The sequence below is a fragment of the Ranitomeya imitator genome, chromosome 1 (assembly GCF_032444005.1).
Source record: "Ranitomeya imitator isolate aRanImi1 chromosome 1, aRanImi1.pri, whole genome shotgun sequence".
NCBI classification, from domain to species: Eukaryota; Metazoa; Chordata; class Amphibia; order Anura; family Dendrobatidae; genus Ranitomeya; species Ranitomeya imitator.
In genome coordinates, this window is record NC_091282.1 from 662,776,879 (window position 1) to 662,792,656 (window position 15,778).

A 15,778-nucleotide genomic window follows, 5' to 3' on the forward strand; every position below is an offset into this window, starting at 1 on the left:
ATTAAGATGGAGTTGTGCTGGCCAGTCTGAATGAATGGGGCCACTGGAGTAAGATGAACCTAATTCATTAAAGGGAATGGGTCAGCATCTCAATTGACAGCAGCCTGATGTGGGCTAAGAGAGGCTGAATCCAACGATGTTTCACTTATAGTTCACTGGGCGCAGCTGTTCTGACACAGAGCTTTTAGATTTAGCATGAAGCAGAGCTGAGGAAGCTAGCTCCGCCCACACTAGGCTCTGTATATACAATGTCCATAGGCAGAGAGCTGCCTATTACAGGCAGAGGCGGAGTCGGACTACCAGGCACACGCTTTTGTGTCCCAGCAATGATAAGCTCCTGGTGCTGAAACAATCATAGCAAGCAAAGAAAACCACAGAGCTTGATGAGAGACATTGCTGAAATCTGTTTTACACCTACAGCACGCTGTCATCATGTTACATAAACTAGAAGAAGAGGGGACGGGAAGAAAAACATTAGACTTGAACAAAGAAGACCCAGGAAAACATACTCAGAAGGGAGGTAAGAACATTTCTAAAACAATCCACAGCGAGGAGATTGGAACAAAACAAAATCCTCTAAACTGCATGCTCGCAAACGCCAGAAGCCTGACAAACAAGATGGAAGAACTAGAAGCAGAAATATCTACAGGTAACTTTGACATAGTGGGAATAACCGAGACATGGTTAGATGAAAGCTATGACTGGGTAGTTAACTTACAGGGTTACAGTCTGTTTAGAAAGGATCGTAAAAATCGGAGAGGAGGAGGGGTTTGTCTCTATGTAAAGTCTTGTCTAAAGTCCACTTTAAGGGAGGATATTCGCGAAGGAAATGAGGATGTCGAGTCCATATGGGTCGAAATTCATGGAGGGAAAAATGGTAACAAAATTATCATTGGGGTCTGTTACAAACCCCCAAATATAACAGAAACCATGGAAAGTCTACTTCTAAAGCAGATAGATGAAGCTGCAACCCATAATGAGGTCCTGGTTATGGGGGACTGTAACTACCCAGATGTTAACTGGGAAACAGAAACCTGTGAAACCCATAAAGGCAACAGGTTTCTGCTAATAACCAAGAAAAATTATCTTTCACAATTGGTGCAGAATCCAACCAGAGGAGCAGCACTTTTAGACCTAATACTATCTAATAGACCTGACAGAATAACAAATCTGCAGGTGGTCGGGCATCTAGGAAATAGCGACCACAATATTGTGCAGTTTCACCTGTCTTTCACTAGGGGGACTTGTCAGGGAGTCACAAAAACACTGAACTTTAGGAAGGCAAAGTTTGACCAGCTTAGAGATGCCCTTAATCTGGTAGACTGGGACAATATCCTCAGAAATAAGAATACAGATAATAAATGGGAAATGTTTAAGAACATCCTAAATAGGCAGTGTAAGCGGTTTATACCTTGTGGGAATAAAAGGACTAGAAATAGGAAAAACCCAATGTGGCTAAACAAAGAAGTAAGACAGGCAATTAACAGTAAAAAGAAAGCATTTGCACTACTAAAGCAGGATGGCACCATTGAAGCTCTAAAAAACTATAGGGAGAAAAATACTTTATCTAAAAAACTAATTAAAGCTGCCAAAAAGGAAACAGAGAAGCACATTGCTAAGGAGAGTAAAACTAATCCCAAACTGTTCTTCAACTATATCAATAGTAAAAGAATAAAAACTGAAAATGTAGGCCCCTTAAAAAATAGTGAGGAAAGAATGGTTGTAGATGACGAGGAAAAAGCTAACATATTAAACACGTTCTTCTCCACGGTATTCACGGTGGAAAACGAAATGCTAGGTGAAATCCCAAGAAACAATGAAAACCCTATATTAAGGGTCACCAATCTAACCCAAGAAGAGGTGCGAAACCGGCTAAATAAGATTAAAATAGATAAATCTCCGGGTCCGGATGGCATACACCCACGAGTACTAAGGGAACTAAGTAATGTAATAGATAAACCATTATTTCTTATTTTTAGTGACTCTATAGCGACAGGGTCTGTTCCGCAGGACTGGCGCATAGCAAATGTGGTGCCAATATTCAAAAAGGGCTCTAAAAGTGAACCTGGAAATTATAGGCCAGTAAGTCTAACCTCTATTGTTGGTAAAATATTTGAAGGGTTTCTGAGGGATGTTATTCTGGATTATCTCAATGAGAATAACTGTTTAACTCCATATCAGCATGGGTTTATGAGAAATCGCTCCTGTCAAACCAATCTAATCAGTTTTTATGAAGAGGTAAGCTATAGGCTGGACCACGGTGAGTCATTGGACGTGGTATATCTCGATTTTTCCAAAGCGTTTGATACCGTGCCGCACAAGAGGTTGGTACACAAAATGAGAATGCTTGGTCTGGGGGAAAATGTGTGTAAATGGGTTAGTAACTGGCTTAGTGATAGAAAGCAGAGGGTGGTTATAAATGGTATAGTCTCTAACTGGGTCGCTGTGACCAGTGGGGTACCGCAGGGGTCAGTATTGGGACCTGTTCTCTTCAACATATTCATTAATGATCTGGTAGAAGGTTTACACAGTAAAATATCGATATTTGCAGATGATACAAAACTATGTAAAGCAGTTAATACAAGAGAAGATAGTATTCTGCTACAGATGGATCTGCATAAGTTGGAAACTTGGGCTGAAAGGTGGCAGATGAGGTTTAACAATGATAAATGTAAGGTTATACACATGGGAAGAAGGAATCAATATCACCATTACACACTGAACGGGAAACCACTGGGTAAATCTGACAGGGAGAAGGACTTGGGGATCCTAGTTAATGATAAACTTACCTGGAGCAGCCAGTGCCAGGCAGCAGCTGCCAAGGCAAACAGGATCATGGGGTGCATTAAAAGAGGTCTGGATACACATGATGAGAGCATTATACTGCCTCTGTACAAATCCCTAGTTAGACCGCACATGGAGTACTGTGTCCAGTTTTGGGCACCGGTGCTCAGGAAGGATATAATGGAACTAGAGAGAGTACAAAGGAGGGCAACAAAATGAATAAAGGGGATGGGAGAACTACAATACCCAGATAGATTAGCGAAATTAGGATTATTTAGTCTAGAAAAAAGACTACTGAGGGGCGATCTAATAACCATGTATAAGTATATAAGGGGACAATACAAATATCTCGCTGAGGATCTGTTTATACCAAGGAAGGTGACGGGCACAAGGGGGCATTCTTTGCGTCTGGAGGAGAGAAGGTTTTTCCACCAACATAGAAGAGGATTCTTTACTGTTAGGGCAGTGAGAATCTGGAATTGCTTGCCTGAGGAGGTGGTGATGGCGAACTCAGTCGAGGGGTTCAAGAGAGGCCTGGATGTCTTCCTGGAGCAGAACAATATTGTATCATACAATTATTAGGTTCTGTAGAAGGACGTAGATCTGGGGATTTATTATGATGGAATATAGGCTGAACTGGATGGACAAATGTCTTTTTTCGGCCTTACTAACTATGTTACTATGTTACATAGCAAAAACCTGCTGACAGATTCCCTTTCAAAGGTGCACACCACTTAATAAATTGGGAATCTTACAAGTGCTGTTCACCTCTGGTTGAAATTTACATACACATGTGTATAATATTAATATATATATATATATATATATATATATATATATATATATATATATATATATATATATATATATATATATATATATATATATATATATATATACATACATACATACATACATACACACACACACGCACACACATACACTTGTATATATGCGCACACACACGCACTACCCATACACATGTATATATGCACGCACACACTGCACATATACGTGTATATATGCACATACGCACACACACACCAGCCTGTCTCCTCTTAAGCTCAAGGTTCCTGCAGTTGAGAGACTTATGGTGACATCAATGTCATATAACAACTGATGTCACCAAAGGTCCAGAAGCAGGCTTGACTTTGAAATAGAAATGCTAGGGGCTCCTAAGAGAGTAGGTGCTCTGAGTGATTTCTCAAATTGCCTCCTAACGCCAGTCCCGACTGTAACTAGGATTTCTTTTTTGAGTAGTGCTTATATTACAAGCATACTGCAAAAATCCTGTAACATCAGGCTAGTGCTGTTTTCGGTGAAACACAGTATAAACAGGAAGACTCCTTTTTCATGCATGAGTCATCATTAGAACTACAATTCTATGTCACTGACAAGTCCCTAACAGGAGGAGGAGGAATGGAGCAGCTGGGTCAGCAGTTGAAGAGGGGGATGACTCATGCAGGGAAGCGAGACCTCCTGTTCCTACACAGAGCTTCGAAGGATTCGGCTCTTCAGTTATTAATCACATGATGTTGTAGACCTAATGGAAAAGAGAAGAACTAACTGGGTAGAAAGGTGGGCTCTCTGCCATAGGGAGCAGCATGGGCCTGCAAGGATACTTGTCCCCTTCTGCGCCTCTTAGTGATTATGGAGGAATATCTAACCCCCCATGCTGTGAATCATTCTTTACCTGCTACATTGTCCTTCTTTGCTCGAACTTTAACTTGGGCTTTATTCACATTCTGGATAACTGTTGTACTGTGGCGGAGAAAGACTAGATTAAGCAGAGTTGGATCTGTTCACAATGTAAACAAACATTAAAGGGAATGTGTCATCAAAAACTTTTTAAACATTAATGTTTTAAATTAAATATATATATATATATATATTACATTATTTCTGACAAAAAATAAGAACAATTATGTAAAAAGTTTTGATATTTCCATATGTAAACACTAGGGGGAGCAGCTGCTGAAATTTGCCGTGAAAACCTAGTGTAGTGCTCGCTCGCCTTACGACTGCAGTAAAAGTGGGCGGGGTCTGATGTCACTCCTCTCCTCCCCTTCTCGGCGACTGGACAAGGATAAGGGAGGATGAAGTGTAGGATCGCAGTGTGCAGACGTTATTGGTGACTGCCAGTGATACAGAGCTGCTGACAGAGTCCCCGAGGACGGCCGGCAGCATAGATTCTGGTAGCCACTGCTGCTCACTGTATCGCACATTATAGGATTAGATACATAGCTCAGTAAACTGTATCACATGTGATAGGATTAGATACACAGCTCACCCTATGAAGTGTGATACAGGCAGTGCATCCACTATATCATGTGATTCAGTCCACACTGAGCTGTGTATATGAGCTGGTCATGTATAACAGAGTATACGCATCTAATTCTATCATGTGTGATTGCCTGCAGAGCCATGTATTTAGTCTAATATGGGGTCAGCAGAGCGTGGGTGACTTTTCTGCCCTCAGCACTTTGTGACCCCGTTCTGCAATGTTACGGGGTCTCCACTTTTGAGTTGCTGTGATTCCTTCCACTTCTTATTAATACGACTTGTAGGTGATGGGAAGAAATGTCATGAATGGAGTTGTAACAGCAGTGGCTCCTATTACAGGACCGCGCTGGTGTCAGTGAGCTCCGCACCACCAGCCATTCTGTCACATCTTAGTAAAGGCAGACGGTATGGCGGGGGGCCGGAACGTCATACACTGGATGTTATACACCTGGGGCAATGGAACTGTAGGAGAAACCTGAATGCAAGGATTAAGACGTGTGTCCCAATACTTTCCCCTATAGAGCATCTTGTGCTGCATCACATCCTTGGATCAGGATAGCAGCGATGACTAGAATTTATGCCGCTCACCTGAAATCTCCTGCGGTGAACTTGGCTTCAGCGAGTGAGAAGGCGGCCTCCCTCATTACCTCCCCCATTAGCATCTTGGTCTAGAACACAAACGTCAAGGAGAAATATGAAGTCATTTCTAGAGATACAAATCACCAAATTCATTTTCGCCAAACTGGGTTTTCCAGATTCAGTTATTGTCTGCAGTCAACAAATGGCAGATTGGTTGCTGCACTTGACGTGAGGTCAGCGCTGCGGACAATAACAGATACTAGGAGACGCAGAGCTGGAACCGCCAAAGGTGTGCAAAGACTAAAAAAACAACTAACTACAACCAGGAGTCAAAAGATTATCAGAAACAAGATAGGTAGACCAGGGATGCGCAAACTTTCGAGATCCAGAGGCCACATTGTGAGATTCCACTACTTCCATCAATCACTACAAAGCCCAATAGTGTATTTTCAATATCAGACATTTATGGTCCATTGCACAAAACGATCTATTACTAGCAGAAAGCCCCTGAAGAAGCTACAGAGGTGAAACACAAATATGGTGGGATTGGATTCCAACCCCAAGGAAGAGGAGGCGACTGCATACACAATAGGGAGTATTCCCCACGTGGCCACCTTTCCACTATAAGCAGGCTCGCATATCAGACGTTTATTAATAAAAACGTGAAGAATAAAGTGTGTACATAGATGGAGCTACACCACAGCAGGGGGAGGGTAACGGACTGCTACAGCTGGTTATGGAGTCAGAGCGGGGTGTAATGCCGCAATATACAGCCCATAAATAATAGGAGAACAGAAGCACCGCGCGGCAGGAGAAGAGTGCATGACCGCAGAGGAACCGAGCGCCGCAGAAAACAGGATATAACAAGTCCGCCGTGGAGCCACGTCCCCATTCTGCTACAAAGCCGCCTCATTTCAGGGGTAGTTAGAGAAATTAACTTTACCATAAATAAAATGTTTATTTCTAATACTTTGTAGAGAATCCTCTGCAAGCAATGACTGCCTGAAGCCTGGAGGCCATGGACGTCACCATCGCTGGGTTTCCTCCTCTGTGCTGTTTTGCTGACTTCTGTTTGTGGATTCTTTTATTCCTTCGATGGCACCGTGAAGATTAGTTGATGTTACAATTGTTTTCTTAGAGAACACAGTTGCAAAATATTAATTTAAAAGTTCGGCCTTCCCAATACCATTTTTTACCACTTCACCCTTTTCATGCAGTAAAAATGAATGCTGATGACTAAGGAAGTAGCTGATGGAACTTATAAAATGGAGGGATGGAAGAATAAAAGGCTGGAGAAGGTACCAGGAAAAGATACAGTGGAAGTACAGGCAGAACATGTCACCAATTGAAAAAAATGCAAGTGGCTTCCCGGGTTGCTGAAAGACTCAAGTGATATAGTGCAAGGATAAGAAGGTAGCAGCCCTGATGATGTGCGCACAGGGAGCCCCAGGCAGTTCTGGTTTCCATATCCCAGTAATACAGCTTATTCCAAAGGTTGGTGTGGACAAATGTCACGATAGGAGAGACGTCTATAGGTCGGAGGATTGCAGTTTCCTAAATAAATCCCAATTACAGCTTGCATTATACAAGTGCCAGATTCTAGTTTCTACATTGTGTATGGAGTGGTGCTATGTGAGCACAGCATTACACATGTGAAGGGTTAAACTAAGAAAAATTAAAGCGGGCTTCATTTTTGTGCTTTTTGACTCCATCTTGCTGTTTTGAGATAAATTTTGTTACTAGGTAAAAGTTCATAGTTGTTATGAGACCTTGATTGTTTCAACCTGAACAAGGCATGAGACTGAGGGTGTATTGTTCTACGAAGACCTTGACGTACAGGCTGTTCCTGCATTCTTATAGGTTAAGAACTGTGAGCATGTTCTTATGTTGATTGGTTGACGTATAACTTCTAAGATTATGAAAAGTGCGACACAATAAACGGGGGCTCAGAGATCTGCTCGATCCGCGCAAACAGAGACACATGTCTCCGTCTGGTCATTTTCAGTTCCCGGAAACGCTCTGTGGATCAATTTGAAAATCACTGAGTCAACCATGAAGGGTCACTTCAGATCCTCCCTCAACACACACAGGAACATATATTCCCCTCTATAGACACTGAAACACTGACCTATAATACCCATAATTTTTTCTTATTTAAGGGGTCCTTCTTCCTACAGCTCCAGGGAACAGCTATGGGGGCGTCTTGTGCGCCCTCGTATGCTAATCTGTTCCTGGGGCTGTGGGAGAGGGACCTCTTTCTATCTGATTCTACATCTTTTAGTGATAAAGTACTGTCTTGGAGTAGATTCATAGACAATATATTTTTTCTATGGCAGGGTACAGAAGAAGATCTTAAAACCTTTATTGGAATTTTGAACACTAATGAATTGAACATTAAGTTGACTTATCAAGCTGGGAGACAAAATATGGAATTTCTAGATGTCCTCTTCAATGTTGATGATCAAGGTTGGATATTAACGGATGTACATAGAAAACTGACTTCCGTGAATACCCTACTTCACGCGAATTCATCACATCCGAAGAATCTGATAAATAGCATTCCCATTGGACAATTCCTCAGAATGCGGAGGATTTGTTCTGATGATAATAAATTTGAAATACAAGCTAGTGACCTTAGAAAACGATTTTTGAATAGAGGATATACAGATAAGGTGATACAAAGAGGTTATAGACGAGCTAAATTCACTAGAAGATCAGACCTGCTATACCAACGTAAAATATCTAAAGAGAATGACACTGTGAGATTTATTTCCACATTTAATGCCAGGAATGGCGAAATGTGGGCAGCTATGAATAAATACTGGAATCTACTGAAACTGGATGTTTCCTTATCTGGATATATTGCGTCACATCCCACAATTACTTATCGGAGGTCACAGAATATCAAGGACATTCTTGTCAAGAGTAATTTTGAACCAAAAACGAAGAATATTTTTGAATCAAAAGGACCACCTTGGGGATGTAAATCATGTGGTTCATGCGTTGCATGCCCCAACATTGAGACAACAAAAACCTTCTCGAATTCCTCTAATTCCAAAAATTATAAAATTACTCATGGTATTTCATGTAGGACCTTTGGTGTCATATACAGTGCTAGATGTCCCTGCAATAAGTTGTATATCGGACTGACATCACGCGAACTACGTAGGAGAGTTCGTGAACATGTCCTGGACATCAAAGCAGCAGCGGAATCTACCAACATTGAGGAACTCAAAACCATTCCTAGGCATTATAAACTATACCATAATTCGGATCCCTCCAGTTTTAAGGTGAGTGGTATAGACAAGGTGATTATTGATAATCGTGGTGGCGACTGGAAGAAGATCTTAGCCCAAAAGGAATTGAGATGGATCACAGTTCTAGACACCATGGCACCCAAAGGTCTTAATGAGACCATGAGTTTTGTTCCATTTCTATAAAATTGATCCTCCTCTCTTTTAGCATATACTCTGTATAAGTAGATTTTATTTTAGTAATCCTGATTGTATGTTTCATTGTGGTATGTTTTTCTTTTAACATTGGTTGGGTTATCCAATCTTATTTTGATGTGTATGCATATGTATGTGACTATTGTTCTGTTTGTATGTCACTAACCTTGAATGAGTGATTTAATTTTTTTCTCATTTGTGTTTATTATGTGAGTTTCTTGGATTGATATGTGTAGATTGTAATATATGAGATATAGACAGTGTATATATGGGTATCGTATGGATGTATATCTAGCTATTTACATGTATGGATGTTTTGTTTTGTACATAGTTGATTGCTATATATATATGTATATATATATATATATATATATATGGTCTAATATATGTTTGTTTTATACGTATATGCATATTTATGGTGTAGTTAGTTTTTAATCCTGTATCGGACTAGATTGTTTGTTATATGCTATGTATGAATGTATTTGAATTTTATGTGTATATGTATGTACATGATTGAGGTGCTGTTGATTGATATATGTATGGTATATTATACCGTTCATATTAATGTGTATTGTCTGTATTTGTGTATTTGTGTACCCATATATGGATGCTATATAGTGTGGGTATTTGTCTGTTATGCATGGATATGCTTTGTATATATATTAATGTCTGCCTTCCAACCTCATGTCTTAATTGGTTTAGTGCTACATGCAGACATATACATATGCATATATATGTGTATAAATTCTGCACATATGTATATATGTGTGTGTTTGTATATGTTTTTATATATATATATATTTATTCTGTTTCTTATTTGGTTATATGTTTCATATGATCACGTCCCTCTTTTTTCTTTATTACTAATTTTTGTCCTTTTATTTTTATTTTCTTTTTTCAGATCTTTCGCCATATGTTCAATGTATTGATATAGATTACTGTATTTGACTGATTGTGATCGGTGGTTTTTGTACACCCATATTGTGCACCTTATTGATGTTATCTATATTGTAAATTTTACTCAATTGTGTTTTTGGTTATTTTGTTGTTAGGTGTATTTAGTTATTGTATATATATAAATATATGTCATATGTATTTATGTACAACTGTTTAGTAATATGTGCCAGCAACAGACTACACTTTCACTGTCTTACAATGAATCCTTGCGATCCCAGCACTTTAGCGCCACCTTTATGTCTTGACTTCCACTTAGTCACTTTATTCAATACTCACTATATTGTCGTCACAGTTGCTTGCCGCATTTCTGTTCACTACACTGGTGCTTTATGCGCTCCAGCTTGGAGCGCACGCCGCTGTCTTTCTCCCCCACGTGGTGCGCTCCTAGGAGACGCGTCCTGTGGGCGGAGCTAAGCCCCGGCGATACCATGCATGGTTTAACACACACGCCTCTTACCAGCTGGTCTCGGCTCACTCATTACTCACGCTCCCACCGATTGGCTCACTATCAGTTAAATAGCAGTTCACATGTCTCTAACTTATTCCCTCGTCAAAGCTCAGGCGAAACGCGCGTCGGGCTGGTGCGGGCCATCACGGGACCACCCATACAGTTAAGTATTCCACTGATTTATGCAGCTACTTTATTGTCTGATTTATGGGGTCTAGGTGAACTGAGAGCACATTGTGCTGCTGCATTAGCGATTACATTGTGCCACGATCTGCATTATATTGCTATACAAGGAGTTTCCCTTTACTGCCAGACGGACTTAATGTGCAATATCTATGCTATGTTGTCATATAAATGATTTATATTTTGCTATATTAATTTGTGCACATAGCGTATGTATTTTATATGGTGCCTTATTTATATCCCTTCCTATATTTATTATTACTCTGGCACTTTTAAAGTTCTCTGGAACAGTACACCTTGTGGCACTACAATTATTTATGTGATAGTTGGATATCCCGTTACAGACAAAACTGGTATTTTTACATTCTGTGGATACTAATGTTGGAACTATTTGTGGCTTGTTATATTATTTTATTTTACTTTGGTCTCTGTGGTATCCCGTACCTTCTTTCCACCTGGTTTTGCTTTTCCCGTTTATTTATGTTATGTGATTTTTTTATGATTAATAAAATTACGTTTACTATGTCTCTATGAGTTGTGCATTATGTTATAGGTTTGGTATTTTGGTAAATGCACACTATACGGTTATTGTTCTACATATATGTGTATAAATTTTGTTACTAGGTAAAAGTTCATAGTTGTTATGAGACCTTGATTGTTTCAACCTGAACAAGGCATGAGACTGAGGGTGTATTGTTCTACGAAGACCTTGACGTACAGGCTGTTCCTGCATTCTTATAGGTTAAGAACTGTGAGCATGTTCTTATGTTGATTGGTTGACGTATAACTTCTAAGATTATGAAAAGTGCGACACAATAAACGGGGGCTCAGAGATCTGCTCGATCCGCGCAAACAGAGACACATGTCTCCGTCTGGTCATTTTCAGTTCCCGGAAACGCTCTGTGGATCAATTTGAAAATCACTGAGTCAACCATGAAGGGTCACTTCAGATCCTCCCTCAACACACACAGGAACATATATTCCCCTCTATAGACACTGAAACACTGACCTCCTGGAGAGTGTTCTTCACTAGAGTTGAGCGACCTTGACCTTTTTAGAGTCGAGCCGGGTTTTGCGAAACCCGACTATGTCCAAAGTCGGGTCGAGTGAAATCGGCCGATTATGACGTAAAGTCGGGATCGACCGAAACACGAAACCCAATGCAAGTCAATGGGGCAGCATAGTCGGCAGTGAGTGGGGGCCAGGAAAACACCTAGAGTGGCCATTTTAATGTCAAAACCATCCATTCTTCTTAATGAAGCTTGTCAAGCGTAATTTACCTTATAATAATTGGAAGGCATTTGAAATTGGGGGTCATTTGGCTAAAGTTGTGGGGGGTAGGGCTGGTTCAAGTAATTAGTGGGCCCAGGAAATCTGGACCACGTCACGGCAGTGGAGCAGGGAGAGGTAAGTATTTCAACTTTGCAAGTGCTGTGAACCTGAGCAAGCAGGGGGGGCCCACTCGTTGGCATTGGCACTGGCACAGGGCCCCTCAAAGTACAGCGGTGTGTTTGCACGGCGGGGGCGCCTCCCACCGGCAGCAACACTTTTGCGTACTATGAGAGGCCCTGTGCCAGTGACGTCGCCAACTAGTATTCCTCCCCCCACCTGATGAAGGAACCTGCACTTTCATCTGCACCTTCCTCTTTGTCCCCGTGTAAGGTGGTATGGTATGCGGGAAGAGCAACCTGACTTTCAGCAGGGTCACAATGTTGTTGTGTAGCGTGCACGGGGAATGTTGCGTTATGGGTCAATGTACCAGCAGACTCATCTATCACTGGCTGGGCAATGGGCACGATGAAGTGGAAACACAGATATAGGCCCAAAGAAGAAAGTGGGCTAAATGCAGTTCAAAATTGGTAACACAGGAATAACCAGGGGGCATTGCAGTGGAGGACAACTGGAATGAGAGGCTGACACAGAGAGTAGGGCCAAATCAGTAAGTAGTCGAAATGCAGTTCAAAATTGGCAACCGTAGTAAACAGGCGGCACAGCTTTGTTCAGTGGAGGAGAACAGCAAGGAGTGGCAGACACCGATAGTAGGCCCCAAACCAACTAGTACGCCAAATGCAGTTGTTCCATTTAACCACAATTTAATGAGAGCCTGAAGATAGAAGCTCAGGAAAGGCAACCTGGGGAACACCTTGGAGTGTAACACACCATCTCTCTCCACCCCATACCCATTTTGTATGGCCTAATGCAGTGTACTTTTCTACAACTACTAAACGAGAGTCGGAAGACCGAAGCAATGGCAAGGAAACCTGGGGAACACCTTAGAGTGTAACACACCCTCTCTCTACACCCCATACCCAATTTGAAGGCCTAATGCAGTGTAGTTTCCAAGAACTACTAAACGAGAGCCGGAAGATCGAAGCTCAGGAAAGGCAACCTGGGGAACACCTTGGAGTGTAACACACCCTCTCGCTACACCCCATACCCAATTTGAAGGCCTAATGCAGCGTAGTTTCCAACAACTACTAAACGAGAGCCGGAAGATCGAAGCTCAGGAAAGGCAACCTGGGGAACACCTTGGAGTGTAACACACCCTCTCTCTACACCCCATACCCAATTTGAAGGCCTAATGCAGTGTAGTTTCCAAGAACTACTAAACGAGAGCCGGAAGATCGAAGCTCAGGAAAGGCAACCTGGGGAACACCTTGGAGTGTAACACACCCTCTCGCTACACCCCATACCCAATTTGAAGGCCTAATGCAGCGTAGTTTCCAACAACTACTAAACGAGAGCCGGAAGATCGAAGCTCAGGAAAGGCAACCTGGGGAACACCTTGGAGTGGAACACACCATCTCTCTACACCCCATACCCAATTTGAAGGCCTAATGCAGAGTAGTTTCCAAGAACTACTAAACGAGAGCCGGAAGATCGAAGCTCAGGAAAGGCAACCTGGGGAACACCTTGGAGTGTAACACAACGTCTCTCTACACGACGGAAGGGCTGATTCTTAGGAAGGAAGGCTGTTGGAAATAAGCATTGCGCGTCCGAGGGTGATTATATTCTTATTAGGTATATACTCACCCTCGGACGCGCCCTGCTTCTTTATTTGGAATGAATGTTTATTTGCAATGTGGTGTTGACTTTCTCTATTATTTTGGTAATTAATGATTTTATTATTTTCATTATTTTGCATCTTCTCGGCAATAATATAAAGAAGACGCGACAGGACAACACTCGGTGGATGCCATATGTGTGTTTTCAATTTAAAAAAACTTTCAGTTAACTACTTGCAGGAGAAAGTAATTGTAGCTGGTGGCCATTTTTAGTACTGTACCAGATTAGAGTTGTGTGTTTGTTTTTAATGTTAAAATGTCTGCATTTGATATCTCACCAGTATTTTCTTTTTTATAAGCAAAATACTTATTTTTATATTTTCTGATGTTGGTTCCAGGGGTACACGGCCAGCAGTGCCCTGGTCAGTGTAGTAGTAGTTGAAAGAATGGACCGCAGACAGGCATCGAAGGCCTAAAATAATAACACATGGCTGTAGGCAATTTTAAATTGGTTCCAGGGGTACACGGACAGCAGTGGTGTGGTCAGTGGAGGCCTAGTGGAAGGAGTGACCGCAGACAGGCATCGAAGGCCTAAAATAATAACACATGGCTGTAGGCAATTTTAAATTGGTTCCAGGGGTACACGGACAGCAGTGGTGTGGTCAGTGGAGGCCTAGTGGAAGGAGTGACCGCAGACAGGCATCGAAGGCCTAAAATAATAACACATGGCTGTAGGCAATTTTAAATTGGTTCCAGGGGTACACGGGCAGCAGTGACCTGGTCAGTGTAGTAGTAGTTGAAAGAATGGACCGCAGACAGGCATCGAAGGCCTAAAATAAAAAAATTGGGCTGGCTGTAGGCAATTTTAAATTGGTTCCAGGGGTACACGGGCAGCAGTGACCTGGTCAGTGTAGTAGTAGTTGAAAGAATGGACCGCAGACAGGCATCGAAGGCCTAAAATAAAAAAATTGGGCTGGCTGTAGGCAATTTTAAATTGGTTCCAGGGGTACACGGGCAGCAGTGACCTGGTCAGTGTAGTAGTAGTTGAAAGAATGGACCGCAGACAGGCATCGAAGGCCTAAAATAAAAAAATTGGGCTGGCTGTAGGCAATTTTAAATTGGTTCCAGGGGTACACGGGCAGCAGTGGTGTGGTCAGTGGAGGCCTAGTGGAAGGAGTGACCGCAGACAGGCATCGAAGGCCTAAAATAATAACACATGGCTGTAGGCAATTTTAAATTGGTTCCAGGGGTACACGGGCAGCAGTGACCTGGTCAGTGTAGTAGTAGTTGAAAGAATGGACCGCAGACAGGCATCGAAGGCCTAAAATAAAAAAATTGGGCTGGCTGTAGGCAATTTTAAATTGGTTCCAGGGGTACACGGGCAGCAGTGACCTGGTCAGTGTAGTAGTAGTTGAAAGAATGGACCGCAGACAGGCATCGAAGGCCTAACATAACAAACTTGGGCTGGCTGTAGGCACTTTTAAATTGGTTCCAGGGGTACACGGGCAGCAGTGGTCTGGTCAGTGGAAGTCTAGTGGAAGGAGTGACCGCAGACAGGCATCGAAGGCCTAAAATAATAACACATGGCTGTAGGCAATTTTAAATTGGTTCCAGGGGTACACGGACAGCAGTGGTGTGGTCAGTGGAGGCCTAGTGGAAGGAGTGACCGCAGACAGGCATCGAAGGCCTAAAATAATAACACATGGCTGTAGGCAATTTTAAATTGGTTCCAGGGGTACACGGGCAGCAGTGACCTGGTCAGTGTAGTAGTAGTTGAAAGAATGGACCGCAGACAGGCATCGAAGGCCTAAAATAAAAAAATTGGGCTGGCTGTAGGCAATTTTAAATTGGTTCCAGGGGTACACGGGCAGCAGTGACCTGGTCAGTGTAGTAGTAGTTGAAAGAATGGACCGCAGACAGGCATCGAAGGCCTAAAATAAAAAAATTGGGCTGGCTGTAGGCAATTTTAAATTGGTTCCAGGGGTACACGGGCAGCAGTGGTGTGGTCAGTGGAGGCCTAGTGGAAGGAGTGACCGCAGACAGGCATCGAAGGCCTAAAATAATAACACATGGCTGTAGGCACTTTTAAA

At 42.1% G+C, this 15,778-nt stretch overlaps 1 protein-coding gene across 1 annotated transcript in view; it reads right to left on the reverse strand.

Moving 5' to 3' along the window:
* Positions 1–15,778, reverse strand: part of ATP6V1D (ATPase H+ transporting V1 subunit D) — a 41,302-nt gene that overhangs the window by 10,533 nt on the left and 14,991 nt on the right. Inside the window, exons 3-4 of the mRNA XM_069728972.1 lie at positions 5,656–5,735; positions 4,478–4,545 (exon numbers count right to left, since the gene is read on the reverse strand). Coding sequence (XP_069585073.1) covers positions 4,478–4,545; positions 5,656–5,735 — 148 coding nt within the window. The remainder of the gene's footprint in view (positions 1–4,477; positions 4,546–5,655; positions 5,736–15,778) is intronic.